General features: G+C 43.0%; 1 protein-coding gene across 4 annotated transcripts; it reads left to right on the top strand.

Annotated features, from left to right (window-relative positions):
* The first annotated feature begins 5,159 nt into the window (after positions 1–5,159).
* Positions 5,160–20,691, top strand: LOC121459477 (zinc finger protein 431-like). 4 transcript variants are annotated; one of them, XM_041669292.1, is made up of 4 exons: positions 5,160–5,291; positions 17,277–17,403; positions 17,597–17,657; positions 18,781–20,691. In XM_041669292.1, the coding sequence occupies exons 1-4, from the start codon at positions 5,289–5,291 to the stop codon at positions 20,342–20,344; spliced, it is 1,755 nt and encodes a 584-aa protein (XP_041525226.1). In that variant the 5' UTR covers positions 5,160–5,288; the 3' UTR covers positions 20,345–20,691. The 4 variants fall into 4 exon arrangements, with proteins under 4 accessions (XP_041525226.1, XP_041525228.1, XP_041525229.1 ...); XM_041669293.1 differs by lacking the exon at positions 5,160–5,291 and adding an exon at positions 16,227–16,276; XM_041669294.1 differs by lacking the exon at positions 17,597–17,657 and having other exon boundaries at positions 18,781–18,907.

The raw sequence follows: 20,691 nt of genomic DNA, 5'->3' as shown, positions 1-20,691 counted from the left end.
TCCATTGGTATTCGCTTGTCCACTGTTTCCGTTGGTATTCGCTTGTCCACTGTTTCCGTTGGTATTCGCTTGTCCACTGTTTCCATTGGTATTCGCTTGTCCACTGTTTCCGTTGGTATTCGCTTGTCTGCTGTTGCAGGGAGGACACATCTGTGAGTCTGAGGCCAACCTGACCCACATAGTGAGTTCCAGGCCGCCTGGGTATCCACAGTGAAAGCTTTTCTCAAAAAAAGAAACAATAACACCAAAAACCCTTCAAGAACCTGAGTGGTAGTGGCTCAAGCCTTTAATTCCAGCATTTAATACGTAAAGGAGTTTGATATCTGTTAGTTCAAGGCCAGCCTGATCTACAAAGCAGGTGCAACATCAGCCAAGGCTACACGCGGAAAAAAGACCCTGTGTCAAAAAAAAAAATCTTGAATTAATAGGTATGCTTACCTTATTTTTTTTTTTGATTCAAGTCTCTCCATGTCTGCCCGACACAGGCGCTGAGTGCAGCTTGTGTTCTCTGTAACAGCAGTGTGTGCTCCTTACAGCTGAGCCACCATCCAGCCAAAATGACAAGGATCAAACCTCTGCAGTTTTAAATCAACAAGTTTATCTTTGCAGATGTTTAAAAGTTGATTCTTTTATCATCATAAAAGCATTCAAATAATTATGAGGATCATTTATACGAGAAAAATAAATTCACATGATATACAGGTGATGTTTAAGAACTACATTCAAAAGAGTAAATTCCCTATGACAAGGAATTCCTATTTGTCACCTACATTCCTTACATATTTATTTTTATTTTTAAGAACAGGTCTCACTGTGCGGTCCTCTCTGCACTCATAGTCACTGATTCATTTGCCTCTGCCCCATAAGGGCTGAGATAAAATCATAAGTCACCATACCAGGCCATATTTATAAACTTTATGTAGCATCTACACTAAATATCACCAGCTGATTGATAGGTAAATAGAACACAATGTCTTCTAGACCTCAAGTAAATGTATCTCATTCACAACATGCTTCTTTTTAATATTGTCTCAACAGTCCTTCATAGGTTTTCTTCAATTTCTTTTTTTTTTTTTTTTTTTTTTGGTTTTTCGAGACAGGGTTTCTCTGTGGTTTTGGAGCCTGTCCTGGAACTAGCTCTTGTAGACCAGGCTGGTCTCAAACTCACAGAGATCCGCCTGCCTCTGCCTCCCGAGTGCTGGGATTAAAGGCGTGCGCCACCACCGCCCGGCTCTTCAATTTCTTTATTGAGCTTTATTTTCTCATTTTATGTTTGTTTGTACATTCCTGCATGAATGTATACACTATCTTCCATCTCTGCAACCAGAAAGGCTCAGGTTTGTTGGAGTTATAGGCATGTGAGCCAAACAAACAGTATGATGGGAGCCAGGATGGGTCCTCTGCAAGAGCAGCATCTCACAGAGATCCGTCTGCCTCTGCCTCTGCCTCTGCCTCTGCCTCTGCCTCTGCCTCTGCCTCTGCCTCTGCCTCTGCCTCTGCCTCCCGAGTGCTGGGATTAAAGGCGTACGCCACCATCACCCATTAAACTTTACTTTTCTAATGTTGAAAACATGGCAGCCAAAGCACACCTACTCAATGCACCCTTAAAAAGGACAAGAGTCACTATAGAATTCCTGGTCTTGGTCATCATGGCTGTCTTCGTGTTCACAAGTAAGATGATGTAAACAAACATAAACTGTTGACAGATGTTTCTCTCCTGCCTGGTCCCGCAGCCGTTCAGTCCCAAAGAAACACACAGAGGTCTATATTAATTATAAACTGGTTGTCCTATTAGCTCAGGCTTCTTATTAACTCTTACATCTTACATTAGCCCATAATTCTTATCTGTGTTAGGCTCTCTTAAGTGAGACACACTTGCCTGTAGCAAATAGAGCCCACCTGAGAAAATGCTGCTACCAAGAAGCCATGTTTAACTCTGTTCTTTTGTATCTAGAATTATTTCCCCAGTTTCTTGGGTTTTATGTGGATGCAGTTGTTCACGTTGGTGCCAGTTGTAGACAGAGGTTTCTGTCCTACCCAATCCCGCAGCCATTCATCTCCAAAGAAACACACAGAGGTCTTGTTTTGAAAAAAAAAAAAACCAGGGGGAAGTGCTGTGGGACAATGTTCTTGTACCCTGTAAGCATTTGTCAGTTATATTGTTTTAATAAAATGCTGGAAGCAGAGGCAGGGCGATGAGAACAGGAGAATTCTGGGAAAAGGAAAGAGTCTGCAGGCCTCACCCAGACACAGAGGAAACAAGAATGTCTCACTGATAAAAGGTGCCAAGCCACGTGGCTAAGGCAGACAAGAAATATGGGTGAATGTACGCTGTAAGAGTTAATAAGAAGCCTGAGCTAATAGACCAACCAGTTTATAATTAAAGTAGAATTCTGTGTGTTTCTTTGGGGACAAATGGCTGTAGGGTTGGGCAGAACAGAAACCTCTGTCAAGAATAAGATTATGCTTTAAAGCTGCCAGCTGCTCAGAGTTGAAAGTGAAGATTTTTGGCCCCATCAGGGTCATCTGGGAAGGGGAAGCCATCTTCAGTCACCTATCACCTTCTGCATACCAATCTTTTAAAGAATTGTTCACATGCTGTGACAATATACCACCTGCACTTCTAACCCATCCAGGGGCTGTCAATGACTGTTCAAGCACTTCTGTAATCAGCACTAGCATGTGACTGCACCTGCCATTTTCCAAGTTCAGGTGCAAATGAGATTCCCTTGGAAAACTAGATTACCCGGGTGTCAGAGCCCACTCAGACAGGAATCAGCAAGGGATACCTGGGAGGGGGCACAAGGTCATAGGAAATGGCAGATTAAGAGAAATGAAGACAGAAACATAGGTCTATCCTAGGTAGAGGACCAAAGGTAAATACCAATCAGCCCCGAGTTTGTTTCTCAACCAGCATCCATACTAAATACAGTCAGAAGGCAGAAGAAAGGGCAGTCCAGTCAGCTGACCACCTCCCTGCACTGTCCTTGGGAGGCAGCTCAAGCAGGTGAGTTATCTATTCAGCTAAACAACTTCTAATCTCCAGCGAGGAGTACCTCTGGCTGGCGTAATAGAAAAACGTGCTGCTTCATCTGGGCAAAAATACTCTTTCTAAGGACAAACGCGGACATTACTCACAGCCCTTAAGGTTACTGGAAAAAGCAGCAGGAAAACTTGAACTTAAGTGACTTCTTTAAGTCAGAAATTACTCCAGGTGGAAACATTCACACATGGGCTCCCCCACCTGAGCCAGGAATCGTGTAGTGTGCCAGACTGAACACGGCAGTCACGCATTAGCATGGCTTTAAGGACTCCTCAGTGGAAGGCCTGCAAGCAGGACACGGGATGGAATTCCTCCCCACAGCAGTGGAGCACAGCAGTAAAGCAGCTGGACACGGGCTCTTCCTGCCATTGTCACTGCTGTTAGCCGCTGCTTCAGCACCATCACGGGTTCCCCACAGAGAGATCAAAAGTGATTGTAGACTTGGGGGAAAAGGTTCCATAGTCCCACGTGGAGACTCCAGGACTCCAGGCTCAAAATGCTGGGGTGGCAGCGGCTGCTCGTGTTTACCTTTGGTCTTTTGAGAAAGGGTCTCACTTATAACCCAGGCTTGCCTAACTCTCAGAGTGCTCTCCCTGATACAATGTTCAGTCCAGAGTTCAGTTGTGCAACACACCAGGCTTCTGTTTATTTCACTAATACAAGTGCACAATGAATAGAAGTCGGGCATGGTGGTGCAGACCTTTAATCTGATCTCTCTGCAGCAGAGGGAAACTGATCTTTATGATTTAGGGCAATCTGAGCTCTCTGCAGCAGAGGGAAACTGATCTTTATGATTTTAGGGCTAGCCTGGTCTGCAGAGTGAGGTCCTGTACAGCCAAGGCTGCAGAGTGAGACCCTACAAAGAAAATGAAACTCTAGGAACATAATGTAAAAATTCTTTTTCAAATGTGTCTTACTTAATTTTCACTAGAAATGCAGAATTGAAAGAAATATAAACCTGTAGACTCACATGTAAAGCAGGAAGCAAAATATGTATAATTTGGTCATCAGACTATTATAAGATTCTATATTGAGTATGGTGTTATTAAGTAAAAAACTAACTTTGACCCCATAGGGTGCAGTTGACTAAAATCCTGTTTTTACATTGATTTGTCTTTTCTACAAAATAATAGTTTAAGAGACTGCATATTTCTGGTGCATTTTTAAATCACCCCGCTCTCCCCACAGCTCCCGACCGCGGGTCACAGCGCAGAACACGGAACACAAGACTCTGCCTCACATCAGCTGCTCCATTGCGAGCCGCATGGTGGACCGGAAGTGCCCATCCCATTTTCGATTTTGACTGGCAGTCCACCTGGGAGCCCTGATTAGCTAGTGTGATCTGAGCGGCAGGAAGAGCTGGCAGGGGGGAGGGGGGGCGGAAGGGAGGGAGGGAACAGAGAAACAGAAAGGGAGGGGGAGGAGGGGAAAGAGAGGGAGGGAGGCAGGAGAAGGGGGGGGGGGGAGAGAGAGAGAGAGAGAGAGAGAGAGAGAGAGAAAGGGAGAGAAAGGGAGGGGGAGGAGGGGAAGAGATTTGTATTTACAAAAATGAAAATAATAGCATGTTTCCACAGCTGGCCTGAAGTAAGGCTAGCCCAGAAACAGGCAGGTTTCCTTTGTCCTTTCTCATTTTCATAGCAAAACCTCACTAATGCCCCCAAAATGGGTCCTCATCCCCAGAAGGTGATCAGAATTGAGGGCAGGTGGCTGGTCCTTCAGAGGTTCAAGGTACCACACTTCTCTGTCTAGCAAGGATGGTGGGAGTCCTGCACCTTACTCAGCAGGCTGCCATGGCCTTACAAGGGATAGGGCTGGACTTGCCAGACCAGACACTTAACTCTGGCCCTACTGAGTTCATATACATTCTCATAAAACTGCTTCAGTACCTTAAAAACGCACCTCAGTCTTCTCTGTCTCTGTCTCTCTCTCTCTCTCTTTCCTCTCCCTCCCTCCACCCTCCCCCTCCTCAATCTCTTCCCCTCCTCCCCCTCCCTTTCTGTTTCTCTGTCCCCCTCCCCCCCCGCCCCCCCCCCCCACCAGCTCTTCCTGCCGCTCAGATCACACTAGCTAATCAGGGCTCCCAGGCTAACTGCCAGTCAAAATCGAAAATGGGGTGGGCACTTCCGGTCCGCCATGCGGCGCGCAATGGAGCAGCTGAAGTGAGGCAGAGTCTTGTGTTCCGTGTTCTGCGCTGTGACCCGCGGTCGGGAGCTGTGGGGAGAGCGGGGCGAGCTCGGAACCCGCCATGGTGAGCGAGGGGCGCCGTCACCACGCGGGAGGAGCCGCGGGAGCCGGTGTGGGGTCCTCCCGGGTCTGTGGGAACCGCGTGTGGTCACCTGAGGTCCCTGAGGTCCCCGCTGTGCCCGCAGCTCCGGGGTCCTGTGGACTCCGAGTATCTGCCGTCTGCGGCTGCGCAGAACACGGAGATGTGCCAATAATTCCTTATTGTGACTTCAGCATGCAAGGCGTGTGCACGCGCCACTTTCGTTGTTGCCTGGAGAGGCAGATTCGCTAACTCGCAGAGCCCTGGTCCCCTAGCGTCTTCTAGAAGTTTTGCACTTGGCACTGAACGTTCAGGTGTAGGATCCGTCTGCAGTTCTGTGCAGGGCGTAAAGTCTGTGTCATGAACACATCTGCGTGCTCCAGTCAGGTGTGTCGGTAAGGCCAGACTGAAAGCCCCTGCCGTGGGATATAAGGATGATTGTGTGTGCCATTATGCTAGTGCTGGGAACCAAACCCAGGTCTTCTGCAAGAACAAGAAGTGGCGGTAACTGCTGGGTCATCTCTCCTGTTCAAAACCTGCTGTGTGCTTGTGCACAAGTACAAGCTGAAAAGCCAGTGTCAGGAGAGTTGAGGTTTGGGGCTTGGGAGATGACGCAGTAGGTTTGCTGGTCAGATTTGGTCAGCTAGAGTCAGACTGGCCTGTAGGCAAAGCTATATATAGGGTGTTTTTTGATTAGTAGTTGTTGCAGTAGGGCCCATCCCACTGTGGGTGGGGCCACCCTGGGCAGATGCTCCCAAGTTGCACGAGGAAGCAAACTGAGCAGGCCATGCTAGCGGGGCAGTCATCCACATTTCTCCAGGTTGACAGCACATGTGAGGTACACAAGCCTGTGGTGTATGTGAGTTAGCAGATCTTTTCCTGGACCCATCCTCTTGGGGTGTCAGCCAGAGCCGGAGACTTATTATTGAAGAGATTTTTCTTTATTAAGGTCTCAGTGTGCTCCAAGGTTGCCTGGATCCCAGTGTACAGCCCCGCAGCCCATTAACGTGGCTGTCCCCCTGAATCTGCTCCTCGATTCTTGGATTACAGGTTTGTAGCATTGCACAGCGCTAGATCTCCCCATTTGACTCCGAGTGGGCTGTGCATTTCAGGAACAGGAGCATGGTATTTGGAGCATGGCTTCTCCGTGGAGAACAGAAGAGTATGACCAGTTGTCCACTGCAGGAGTCAGCAGGCTAGGCAATGGCTGGATTTCAAGTTAATTCTAAGACAGCTGCAGAGGCCTCCGTTGGAAGAGGAACCTGATGGGGCATGGCGAGTGAACGTCTGTGCACTTTTCCAGCGTGTGTTCATTCGCACCATATGAATGAGTGCAAACCAAATTGATGGGTTTACAAATTGGGGAGCTTACCTCGAGCCTCTGAAGTTTCCAACTGGGCGACTCTCTCATGTTGGTACATGCAGACATGCCGAGAGGACTGAGACACAGGCATTTGGCTGTGCCTTATGTGTCCGCATACAGCACTCAGCAGCTAACATTTTACACAGAGAAGGCCATACACGCAGTAATGACATTCCCTCTACCAGGAAAGGACATGCTCTAGTGCAATCAGTATAGGTAAGTGTTCTTTCTGCTTATTTTTAAGACTTTTACACACCGGTTGTTGGTGCCTGTGTTAGTGTTCTGTTGCTGTGAAGAGAAACCTTGGCCATGGCAAGTGTTATAAAGGAAAACATTTAATTGGGCCTGGCTTATAGTTCCAAAGGTTTAGTTTATTGTCATCATAGTGAGGAATATGGTGGCAGGCAGGCAGACATGGTCCTGGAGAAAGTACTTGAGGGTTCTACATTGGATCCACAGGCAGCAAGAAGGCCACTGGGCCATGCTTGGGCCCTTGAAACTCAAAGCCCACCTGCAATGAGACACTTCCTCCAAGCCCACACCTATTAGGAGGGATTGGCCACGCCTCCTAATCCCTGTCAAACAGTGCCACTCTCTGGTGACTGAGTATTCAGTCATAAAGGCCTGTGGAGGCCATTCTCATTCAAACCACCACAGTATCACTTCTGTTCTCCAGTGACTGCCAGTTATCGAGAGTTTATTCCTGCTGGTGGCACTGCAGGCCTTTAATGCCAGCACTCGGGAGGCAGAGGCAGGCGGATCTCTGAGTTTGAGGCCAGCCTGGTCTACAGAGCGAGTTGTATCACAGCCAGGGCTACGAAATAAGAACTTGTGATGTTTCTCAATTGGTTATTCATTCATTTTAAGAACAAGGTGCCATGTAGCCCAGGCTTTCCTAATACTATGCCATTGAGACCTGCCTTGAATATCTAAACCTGCCTCTGCCACCCAGTACTGGGAATACGGGTGTGCAGGTCAGTGAGAAGGAAAAAGACAAGGGAATGAGTGTCTTCATAGCACCCAGACTTTTATTAGGGATTTGCTAATGCACAGGAACCTGTAAGAATCTGAGTCCATTGCCAACCTGCAGGCTGGTATAGTCACAGCAGAAAAATGGAGGTGACAGGAAGGAGGTTGAAAGGATTCTGGTTTTGTCTGCAGTGTGAATTAACTGTGAGTTAACTGTGAGTAGTTCTGTCATCAATTTTAGGTGATTGTTAAGCCAGAAAAATCACAGGCCAGTTAGGCAGGACCACATAAATTTGTCCAGTTCTTCTGCTCTGGTTGAACTAGTGTAACTATGGTAATTTGGTTTCTAGAAGGAAATTCACTTCTCTATCCAAATTCTTGATTGCCCTGGTCTGTGGACCCCAATAAACGTTTATCAGGACATTTATCACTTAAGGTATCTTTGGTGTGTTCCAACATAGATTGTCAGTCCCTTCAGCACATGGGGCCATGAGCTGGTTTAGAAGCTTTAAAGTAATTTGTGAAGTAATACTTCCATCATCTGGCCTTTCCCTTTCCTTGCTCCCAGCCCGCCATAAAGCCCTCCTTGCCTTCAAAGTCATAGCCTTCTTTTGTTTTGGTGATCCTATTTGAATTTGACCTATCGTTTTTAATTTATTTAAATTTGTTTTATATGCATTGGCGTCAGACCCCTGGAATTAGAGTTACAAACAACTATGAGCTAGCTGCCTTGTGGGTGCTGGGAATTGAACCTGAGTCCTCGGGAAGAGCAGCCAGTTCTCAACTGCCGTCAGTCTCTCCAGTCCCCTGACCTATGTTTTTTAAAAACACCTTTTTCTTCAAACTCTCAGTTGTTTGCACTGTCCTATATTTGAATAAGAAATTGCAATAGGAAGGGAGTATCCAATTTAATTTTTGGTTGTGAGCCTAGCAGTTAAAAGCTGAGCCATCTCACCAGTCCACTATCCCTGTTTGGTATTAATTTAGAATTAATTACTGCATCTATTTTATTGGTGTGGCTTAAGGTGAGTCTCCTGCCTTTTAGGCGTGGTTTCTAGGTGGGGGCATCGGCTTGTCTTCATTTGATTTTAGACCTCTATGCAGGCAGAGTTTCTGTTCTCTGTATCGTGGGGCTTTATCTGTTAGCAGGCCTTCACCACTACTTCTAATTTTACTCCTTCATAAAGCCCCTAGAATCACTTAGCTCAGAAATCCAGAACTCCCAAACGCTGTTGGCTTTGTTGACCTCTGGTAAGGATGAAACTGCTAAGAGTTTCAGTGACACCTCTGGGTTTTTGTCAAGAACACAACTGATTCTTTTGTTTGAGGACTTTTTACCCTACGAGACCTAGCCAGTTTCTACCTCTTTTGTCTCTCTCCCTCTCTCATACCGGGATTGGAGCAACAACTGATCTGGCTTCTTCCAGCTATTTGGGGTGTCAGGTGGCAGCATTTGGGCACTACACCAGAGGTCCTCTTTATAAGACCCATCTGTCAGATGTAGATAGGAAAGTAGGTCCTTGACTGGTGTTTTGAAGGGATTAAAATGCCCAGAGTACATTAGGCTGTCCTGATCCGGTCACAGGAGCCCTTCCATAGACTCCTGGTTTTCTTGTGTCGCTAAGGTTATTCTCCAGAGCAGTGAACCTGCCGTCAGCTCTCATTCCTGTAACAGCTGTTGCATGAGCTAAAGTCAGCATGGTGCCCTTCTCATATGGCTTCTAAATAGGAAGAGAAAAGATATTTACTATCATTTCATGTTTATATTAAAACAATGCTGGCTGGTCTCCCTTCGCTGTGCTTCAGTGAGCCAAAGTCTAATGTCGTATATCTGAGGAACATATTTTTATCAAAAAAAAATAAATTAGTGAGATATGTTTGTCTAAGTACTATCTCCTGTAGACTTAGACTTAATATCTGCTGAGTGTGATCCCTTGAGTTGTTACCAAGTCTTTTAGTTTTTGGTTAAACTTTCCTGTTGAATGCTGAAGACTATGCAGGTGAGCAAAAGTATTTTTTTCTCTCCCGTCAAGGCCAGTTGTGCAGCTGATCCTCCGGTGTCACATGGACTTGAGAGAATTCTCAGGCTGCTGTGACCTTTTTTGTACTTCTTGTCCATCAATATGAGGATAAGTCAAAGTCTTGCTTGACAAACTGGTTCCCTTTGAAACCTGGATTGACCCTTTTTGTAGACCTGACAATGTTTTGAATTCATTGAATGGGGTCTGCTTGCTCTCCAAATTTACTACCTGTCAACCCTTTCGTCTTCTCAATTTAAGTAAGAGTGGAGCATGGCATGACTCAGAATCCCCTTTAGAGATGGCCTCTGTAGTCAAGTTGCCTGTGTTAGCAAAGGCACAGTATAGTTTATCATGTGCAGTGTGGGATTAATAACTCATAATTTAAAGACTATAGGACACAGAAAATATCTAAAATAACTGAGAAAGAAACAATATTAGGATATTCTTTTTCCATGTCTTGTTTATTTCAATGCAAACAGAAAATTCATGTAAAAGCATGGGTTCCCAAGGCATGCTTAGGGCGATACAAAGATACAAAGATGGAAATCAATGTGGGCCAGAAAAGTCCCAAGTGTCTTTGGGAAAAACTTTGTGGATGTTCCAGGACGGAGTTGAGAGCATGAGGTGCGGTTAAGACCCAGCGTAGCCTGCTCACTGGCAGCATGTTGTCTAGCAACCTGCCATCTATTCTCTTGATTCTCTTGGGTGTGTACTTTCCCAAGTCTGGCTCTGCACTAATACAAATTTCACATAAGCCTTCCAATTCTAACGGTTGTAGAGGATTAGGAAGTTAGTTAATGTTAGTCCTGTTAATCCTGTTAATGTAGTCCTAGTTAACATTACAGGTGAAATCTGGGCAGTGTTTCCTCAGCTGGCATTCAGTTGCAGAGGTAGAGACGAGACTGGGTATTGGGTTGTGCGGAGAGGAAGGAAGGTGAAGGTCTTCGGTTAATTTACCCGTTTCCCCAGCCTGCTCGGCTGGTGTATTACAGTGACTGCCTGCTGGTGTTGGAGGCTGGGGTACTGGGATGCGTTGGGGGAAGGAAGGTTGGAGAGCTTTGTGATCCATTAGGGATGGGGTCAGGGAGGAAAGGGAGACAGCAGCAGGTGTTCTGCTACACAGCTGGGCATGAGTCTGGGGAAATTGGATCTGGAGAACAGGAGAGGTGTGGAGCCACTGTCAGCCCAGTTGTCGGGAAGAACTAGGTAATCGTCACAGTCTGAACAAAGCAGAAACAAACGCCAGCAGTATAAATAGCTCACTGTCCATCTATCTGGGATTCATAGTCTTCTGGGCTCCTCCAAGGGACTCTGCTCACTTCTCCAGCCCCGCCCTCTGCAGCGCACACATCCTGTCTTCCAGGCTCCGACTGCCTCCGCTCCTCCACTGCTGTTCTTGTGTCATCTCGTGGTACCGGTATCTCCACTGTGCTCAGGCTTCTTGCTGCAATTCCACTTTCACCAGTAGCCTCTCCTGGCTTACTTCCTGGTGCTAACCCTCAACTTCCCTGCATAGCTCTGCTCAATCCTGAGCCTTCAGCTGCTACTAAGACTGCGTCTTCACCAATGGCCTCTCACTAGCCAAGCCTCAGGTGCCCTTCACGACTCCTTCATGCCTTCAAAACCAGTGCCACCTGGATGACTCTAACACTCCTAAGTTCACCTGCCAGTGCAAGGTGCAACCTTGGCCACTGTGGTGGTGTGAAAGACAGTAGCACTATTGCTATTGGGAGCTGTGGCGTTGTTGGTGTAGGTATGAAATAAGTATGTCACTGTGGAAGCAGGCTTAGAGATGTGATATACTCAGGCCTCACTCAGTGTGATACACAAACTGTTATCATTCATAAACACAAGTGACTCGAGGCTTCTGCTGGTCTCTTTGCAGGTGAGAGACAGACAGTGTTAACATTTATAAAATGGGATGATCCGAGGCCAGCCCCATGAGAGGCAACAGCAGGTTCCCTTGGCCCTGGGGAGACCGCAGTGAGTGAAAGACAGATACACCATGCAGAGAGAGCTTGGGTATTGAGTTTATTTAGTGGGCTATGGCGGGAAAAGAGAGAGGGGAGTGAGAAAGATTAGAGAGGGAGAGACAGATTCTTCACATAAAGGTGCTGGTAGAATCTTTACTTCTTCTGAAACATCACAAACCAGACCTCCATCTTCTGCACTGCTCTCAGTATTCTGTCTTCCAAGTTCCTGCAGAACTGTTCACTTGAGCTCTCAATGCTCAAAGTTCGAAAGTCCTTTGACAATCCTCCCGAAACAACATTGCCAGATTTGTAAGCGATACCCCATGATACTGGTACCAACTTGTCTTATTTAGGTTTTCTATTGCTGTGATAAAGCACCATGACTAAAAAGGAAGTTGCAGAGGAAGGGGTTTATTTGGCTTACACTTTATTATCAGTGTACATCAATGGAGACCAGGTCAGGAAACCTGGAGGCAGGAACTGATGCAGAGCCCATGGAGGGGTACTGTTTACTGACTTGCTCCCCATGGCTGCTCAGCTTGCTTTCTGTAGAACCCAGGACCACCAGCCCATGGATGGAACTGTTCACCGTTGACTGGGCCCTCTTTGATAATCAGTAATTAAATTAAAATGTCCTACTGATTTCCAAAGTGGTTGCACAACTTTGCATTCCCACCAGCAATGGATGAGTGTTCCCCTTACTCCACATCCTCTCCAGCAAAGGCTATCATTAGTGTTTTTGATCTTAGCCATTCTGACAGGTGTAAGATGGTATCTCAGAGTTGTTTTGATTTGCATTTTCCTGATAGCATTTTCCTGAAGTATCTTTTGGCCATTTGAAATTCTTCTGTTGAGAATTCTCTGTTTAGTTCAGTACTCCATTTTTGAATTGATTTATTTAGAATTTTAATGTCTAACTTCTTGAGTTCTTCATATATTTTGGAGGTCAGACATTTGTCTGATGTGGGGTTGGTGAAGATCTTTTCCCATTCAGTAGGCTGCCTTTTTATCTTATTGAATGTGTCCTTTGCTTTACAGAAGCTTATCAGTTTCAGGAGGTCCCATTCATTTATTGTTGCTTTTAGTGTCTGTGCTACTGGGCTTATATTTAGGAAGTGGTCTCCTGTGCCCATGCATTGAAGGCTACTTCCCACTTTCTCCTCTATCATGTTCAGTGTGGTTGGAGTTATATTGAGTTCTTTAATCCATTTAGACTTGAGTTTTGTGCATAATGATAGATATGAACCTATTTTCATTCTTCTACATGTTGACATCCAATTATGCCAGCACCCTTTATTAAAGATGCTTTCTTTCTTCCATTGTATACTTTAGCTCCTTTATTGAAAATGAGGTGTTCATAGGTTTGTGGGTTAAAATCCGGGTCTTCTATACGATTCCATTAGTCGACTTCTCTGTTTTCTAGCCAACACACATATAGATTGCTTTTTTAAATTTTTGCTGTTGTTTTGTTTTTGTGTTTTGGTTTTTTTTTTTTTTTTGGTTTTTTTTTTGTTTTTCAGATAGAATCTCACTATATAACAGCTTTGACTGTTCTGGAACTTCCTCTGAAGACCAGACTGGACTCAAACTCTCAAAGATATGCCTGGCTCTGTCTCCTGAGAGCTGGGATTTAAAGACAAGCACCATGAGCCCCTGGCAAGATTTTTGAATTTTTTAAAAATATGCTTATGTCTTTTGCCTATGTATATACACACACAAACATACACACATACACATGTGAACCTGCTGTTACTGAAGTCAGAAGAATATATTGTCTTCTCTTGATTTGAAGTTACAAATGGTTGTAAACTTCTGAGTACTGGGGATTGATTGAGGTCCTCTGCAAAAACAACACATTATCTGTTTAACTGTTGAGCCATATGTGTGCTCTAACATTTCCCTTGCTAATGCTTTTGAGAACTTTTTGATCTACCAGTCAGTAACTTATTAAAATTTCATTCAGGAATATATTAGTCTTAAAGTTTAAACTAGGCCTCTCCTGTTTTCTGGAAGACAAGTATAGAACTGGAATGCATGTTTAAGTCTTTGGAGGAATTCTGTTTGATCCCCTAAGTGCTTTCTATTCTTGTTTGTTTGTTTGTGACAGCGTCTTACTATGTACCTCTGTCTGTCTTGGAAATCTCTACATAGACCAGGCTGGCCTCAAATCTCAGAGAGTCACCTATCTCTGCCTCCTTAGTTTGGGAATTAAAGGTTTACACCACCATGTATACCTTATTCATTCTTTTTTAAGTTAGGATTTTTGATACAATTTTGCTATTGTTTCCTCATCATCCTGTTTGAATGTTTCTCTGTATATCTGCTAATAGTCATTTCTCTTGCAATGCTATAACCTATTCAGCTGGCATAGAAACTGAGAGGTGATGTGGGAATGTCATATATCAATCTGTTGATTTCATTGGTTAAGCAATAAAGAAACTGCTTGGCCCTCACAGGTTAAAATATAGGTGGGAGGAGTAAACAGAACAGAATGCTGGGAGAAAGAAGCTGAATCAGGCAGTCACCATGATTCTCCCACTCCAGGCAGACGCAGGTTAAGATCATTCCTGGTAAGCCAGCTCATGGGCTACACAGATTAATAGAAATGGGTTAGATCGATATGTAAGAGCTAGCCAATAAGAAAGAACCTGAAACTAATGGGCCAAGCAGTGTTTAAAAGAATACAGTTTCCGTGTAATTATTTTGGGGCATAAGCTAGCCAGGCGGCCGGGGTGCTGGGGACGCAGCCCCGCCGCTCATAATTACTACAAATGGCGCCCGACGTGATGGACTAAATCCACTTAAAAACCAGAGAAAGCTTAAAAATAAGGGAGAGAGAGTTTAACACAGATTTTTGCTGTTCGTTGGTGGCGTGCTGTAGAGAGATTTCCTGATTCGGCAACAGCAGCAGAAAAAAACGCTGTGTCATTTTAAAGCTCAGCTTCTTGGGACTGTGCAGCCAGTGCAAACTCTGGCTTTAAAGCATTTCAACAGCTTTTATGGGACTGGATGTTTGTGTTCCCACTTGGGATGGGAAGGAGAGTGCTCTGAGACGTGCTGATGGCTCAGCGCTCCCTGCCTGCACCTGGGCAGACTGCGGAATCAGGCTTAGGCAGGCGGGAGAACATGGCGGATTCCTGACAGAGATGTGTTTTCAGACTGTGCAGTGCTCTGCGTGTCAGATTTGGTTGTAACTTGGATAAAAAGAGTTTCTGTGCTGCACACTCAGTCTCAGAGTTAAACTGCTGACTGAGGCGCCAATGTGGACTTGCTATGTGCCTGGAACTGTGCTCAGCTCAGAGGCACCAAATGGATCTGAGGCAAGAGCGGCTGCTCCATGCTGAACTGTACTGACCTCAGGCAGGAACTACCGTAATTACTGTAATAACAGCACAGTTAAGGTTTAGACTGGGCAGGACACAGATGGTACCGTATTACCTGTACATGGTGCAACTTAAGTTTTTAAGAACTGCTTGCTCCTGGATACTAAAAAAAATGTTACAGATTCACAATAAAATAGATTCAGACATAAAAGACCACACTGTTGGATGAATGTACATAGGCTTGAGAGAGAGAAGAAAAAGAATATAGAGAATAAAGTTAATGGTTTAAAAAAAAAAGGTAAAGTCTTTAAAGAGACAGAGTACAGATAGTTACAGATTAAGAGAAATAAAGTAAAAATAAGCCACATAAAAATGGAAAATTCACAGAGAGTCTGGATTATGTACATTGTGTTTTCTTTAAAATTTTTGACTGTAAAGGAGCTAACTACAGACAGACATTTCATTATATGGACTGCCAAATGGAACCAGAACGGATATCATGAGGGTATTACGATTTCAAAATTTGGGTCTAAGGATATGATGCTTTGGAGCGGGTCTTCTTTTGTTTTCACAGAGGACCAGACCCTGTGGATTGCATATATCCCAATTTGGTATGATGGACCACGCCCTCCTGAAGGGTTGCTGTGAACATCTTCAGAAAATTGCTTCGCTCAACTGCCAACTGAGATGAAACTAGCACACAGGTTATACCATGAAAGACCTAATTAACGACACCCCCATTCAGCAGGAAGCAGTTTGGAGAGAAAAACCTGCGCCCATGTTCCCTAATATGGTTTATAAACATTCTTTAACATTAAAGAGGGATATGATATAGATATGAATAATTTGTATTAGTATAGATTTTGCTTTATTGATAGAGATTTAAGGTCAATTTTGTTACATGTATATGTATTTCTGATCTTGATTAAGGTATTGTGATTGTGTAGTTCATTTTTAAAATGTAATGTATAATTAGGAAATATAGGTTGTTGATGGATAATCATAAATAATAGTCAAGTTTGTAGTCATGTTACTTAGATTTTCTAGATATATAGAGATATATTTCAGATAGGCATTCTTCATATCTCTCAAAGGCTGCAGAATATGACATTTAAAATATTTTAATAACTTAGGGTTTTTCATGACTATGAGACACGTCTGCTCCTGACAGCGCCAATCTACTTAAAGAGGAAGATGGGCATTGAAGAGGATCCTTATGGAGTTTGATAGCTATTTGGGCAAGAAACTGCTCTTGCCTGGACTATTGCATAAACTGGACACAGAGAACCCACAGAGAGAGGACTGATGAACTTGCCTAAAGGTGAGATGGTCTTTCGGGGTTCCTGATTCTTGAAAGCATCTGCGAGACATTCTGCAGGACACAGCAGAAAGTGACTGAACTGTCTTTGGAATTTCCTGCTTGATGAAAATGTCTGCTGGATACTATGGGCCTGAAGGCTGAAGATGGATGCCCCAACGGTACAAAAGAACTTTGGGTGACTGTCCAGACAGCGAGATGTCTCTGTCATTTGTAGAGTTTTCTTATTTCTTGTTTACTTAGGTAGTATTATATCCTTCTGGAGTCTTTGAGGGAGTTGAAGAATGAATAGATAGTTATAGCTTTCCTTAGTTATGATAAATGATAAAATAGATATAAATATTGTAACTGTAATTCTTGCTTGATAACTGTTTTGTTATATGTAATTTTGCTATGTTAAAGTTAAGCCTTTCCTTTTTTGTTTAAACAGAAAAAGGGGAAGTGATGTGGGAATGTCATATATCAATCTATTGATTTCATTGGTTAAGCAATAAAGAAACTGCTTGGCCCTCACAGGTTAAAATATAGGTGGGAGGAGTAAACAGAACAGAATGCTGGGAGAAAGAAGCTGAGTCAGGCAGTCACCATGATTCTCCCACTCCAGGCAGAAGCAGGTTAAGATCATTCCTGGTAAGCCAGCTCGTGGGCTACACAGATTAATAGAAATGGGTTAGATCGATATGTAAGAGCTAGCCAATAAGAAAGAACCTGAAACTAATGGGCCAAGCAGTGTTTAAAAGAATACAGTTTCCGTGTAATTTTTTCGGGGCATAAGCTAGCCAGGCGGCCGGGGTGCTGGGGACGCAGCCCCGCCGCTCATAATTACTACAGAGAGGCATGATCTTCCTTTTATATTTCCTTCTAAAACATCTTCATAACTACATTTGAAATTCTGTGACATGAAATAAGTGTATGGATCATACAGAATCATGTAAATATATTCTCAATTTGCAATGCAGTCAGTCTCACCATTTCTATTATGTATATATTTGGGATACTTTAGGATGCAGTGACCTATGAGGATGTGCATGTGAACTTCACTCATGAAGAGTGGACTTTGCTGTATCCTTCCCAGAAGAGTCTCTACAAAGATGTGATGCTGGAAACCTACTGGAACCTCACTGCTGTAGGTAAGACTGCTGGGTTTTTGTAACTTTTTAACAATAAGTGGACAAGCATTTCTTGATTGTTGATGCTTTCCTGGGATTGAAGGAAGTATGTGATGAATAAATTAGGCATGGTTCTCAGGTTCAACAAAGATAGTGACTTAAATTTTGTAGTTTGCTGTAGTTTTATCATACATTTTCCGGTACTGTGTTTTAGGCTACAAATGGGAAAACCAGAATATTGAAGAATATTGTCAAAGTTCTAGAAGACATGAAAGGTAATTTTCATATGCAAACTGATATATATGTACCTCTGAAGAAATCTCTGTTTTCCCTGAAACTTTAAGGCAAGACAACACTAAATAAGCCCAGCTTTATGATGATTATGAAATTCTCACAAACCAGTGTACCTCAGTGTCAGGTAGGTGATCTATTTCCAAGGCATTCCTCTAAGAAAGAAGACAATGAAAAAAAAACGTTAACACATGACACTTTTAATTATATTAATTATAGCCCCATAAGATCCATTTTGTAGAACTGTTTATTCTTTTTGTTTCATACCATGTAAGTATCATATAGGAACCCCTTAATTAGGGGGATCAGTATCTGTCCAAGACCTTTTTTTATTAAGATTTATTTATTTACTATGTATACAGTGTTCTGCCTAAATGTTCCCTGCAGGCCAAGAGAAGGCACCAGATCTTATTACAGATGGTTGTGAGCTACCGTGTGGTTGCTGGGAAGTGAATTCAGGACCTCTGGAAGAGCAGCCAGTGCTCTTAACCTCTGAGCCATCTCTTCAGCCCTGTCCAAGACCTTTTATATGTATATATTCCATAGTAAAGCTAGTGTTGCCCATATACTTACAGAGACTTACCATAGTTTATTGAGAGGAACAGTTGATGAGCATCAAGAAGGTTGTCATGGGGGAAAAACCTTAGTCCCTATACCACATCTCTCTATGAGGAACAAAAACTTAGATTGTGTGAATGCAATATGAAAGCCTTTTGTTTGTTGTTCTATAGATACCTGAAAATAAGAGATATGAAAAGAAGCAGTGTAACCAACAGTTAGATATGTAGTAGTCCCCACTATGAGTAGATTTGGTGAATGTGGTACAAATTTACAATTCATTCGTTTTCCACCTACACTGGAAGTACATCAACAAACTCACACACTGTAAAAAAAAAAAAATACCCTTATGAGTACAAGGAAGGTGAGAATTCTTCTGTCTACACTGGTTCACTCGCACATGTAGTATGACTCACAGTATAGAAAAATGTTATGCATGTAGCCAGTGTGGTAAAATTCTTTGTTCTTCCAGTTCTGTTCTGAAAAAGCTCATATGGTAAAAGGAAGTGATAAATATGAACTATCTACTAAAGTCTTTAACCTTCACAGGTATCTTCAAATACACAAACGAACCCATAATGAAGAAGATCTCTGTGAATATAATCAGCATGATAAAGACTTTAGATCTGATTCCTCTTTACAGTTACACCTGAGAACCCATGTGGAAGTAGAGCCCTATAAATACAATCAATGTGGAAAAGACTTTGCATATTTCACTAGTCTTCAATATCTTGAAAACATTCATACTGGAGAGAAACCCTATGAATGTGATCAATGTGGTAAAGCCTTTATACATTTCAGTCGTCTTCAAAACCATTACAAAATCCATACTGGACAGAAACCCTATGAATGCCATCAATGTGGTAAAGCCTTTGGAAGTCGCAATTATCTTAAAGTACATGGAAGAATTCATACTGGAGAGAAACCCTATGTATGTAATTGGTGTGGTAAAGCTTTTATGTATTTAAGCAGTCACCGACATCATGAAAAATCTCATGCTGGGGAGAAACCCCATGTATGTAATCAATGTGGTAAAGCCTTTGTATATCGCGGTGATCTTAAAATACATGAAAAAATTCATACTGGAGAGAAACCCTATGTATGTAATCAGTGTGGTAAAGCCTTTAGACGTTTCATTCATCTTCAAAGCCATTTCAGAAACCATACTGGAGAGAAACCCTATGAATGCCATCAATGTGGTAAAGCCTTTGCAAGTCGCCAATATCTTAAAGTACATGGAAGAATTCATACTGGAGAGAAACCCTATGTATGTAATTGGTGTGGTAAAGCTTTTATGTTTTTAAATAGTCACCGAAGTCATGAAATATCTCATACTGGGGAGAAACCCCATGTATGTAATCAATGTGGTAAAGCCTTTGCATGTCACAGTGATCTTAAAACACATGAAAAAATTCATACTGGAGAGAAGCCCTATGTATGTAATCAGTGTGGTAAAGCCTTTATAAGTCGCCGTAAGCTTCAAATACATGAAAATACTCATACAGGAGTGAAACCTTTTGGATGTAACCAGTGTGGTAAAGCCTTTGCACAATTCATTCATCTTCAAAACCATTTCAGACACCATACTGGAGAGAAACCCTATAACTGCAGTCAGTGTGGTAAAGCCTTTGCAAATCGCGGTTCTCTTAAAACACATGAAAGGATTCATACTGGAGACCAACCCTATAAATGTGATCAATGTGGTAAAGCCTTTCCACATTTCAGTCGTCTCCAAAATCATTATAAAGTCCACACTGGAGAGAAACCCTATAAATGCAGTCAATGTGATAAGCCCTTTGCAAGTCACCATTATCTTAAAATACATGAAAGAATTCATACTGGAGAAAAGCCCTATATGTGTGATCAGTGTGATAAAGCCTTTGCACATTCCAGTAGTCTTCGACTTCATGTAAAAAGTCATACTGGAGAGAAGTGCCATGAATGTAATCAATGTGGTGAAGCCTTTATAAGTCACCGTAGTCTTCAAATACACCGAAGAACTCATGCAGCAGTGAAACCTTACAAATGTGATCAATGTGGTAAAGGCTTTACAAGACACAAAAACCTTCAAAATCATGAAAGGCGTCATACTGAAGAAAAACACTGTATATAATTGCTGCACGACACTTTGAAGGTCAATGTAATCTTCAAACATATCAAAGAAGTAATAGTAAAAAGAAATCCTACAAATGTGAATGTGATAATACATCTATATGTTACAGTGTTCTTCACAGTATTAAGAATTACTCCTGAAGAAAAACACTGTGAATCTAGTAAATTCAGTAAAGCTTTGCATACCACATACATTGTTTCCACTGAGCAGTCTCACTGGTGCTCAGATAGAATTAGTAGAACCATTCCATCAGTCAGATATTGGGTTTTTTTTCAAATTATAAATAAATTGTCATCGGTGGATAGAGGAGCACAGAATAATCCGAATAATAAAACCTATTTGCAAAT

The sequence above is a fragment of the Microtus oregoni genome, unplaced genomic scaffold (genome assembly GCF_018167655.1).
Source record: "Microtus oregoni isolate MIOR12 unplaced genomic scaffold, Mior012 000019F_ref0000042, whole genome shotgun sequence".
NCBI classification, from domain to species: domain Eukaryota; kingdom Metazoa; phylum Chordata; class Mammalia; order Rodentia; family Cricetidae; genus Microtus; species Microtus oregoni.
Note: the sequence above shows the minus strand (reverse complement) of the source record. Positions and strands in the feature narration are given on the sequence as shown.

Excerpts from the sequence above, each read along its gene's own strand:
- LOC121459477 (XM_041669292.1), top strand. Across the intron at positions 17,404-17,596 it reads CTGGAACCTCACTGCTGTAG|GCTACAAATGGGAAAACCAG; the intron begins GTAAGACTGCTG and ends ACTGTGTTTTAG. Across the intron at positions 17,658-18,780 it reads AGTTCTAGAAGACATGAAAG|GTATCTTCAAATACACAAAC; the intron begins GTAATTTTCATA and ends TAACCTTCACAG.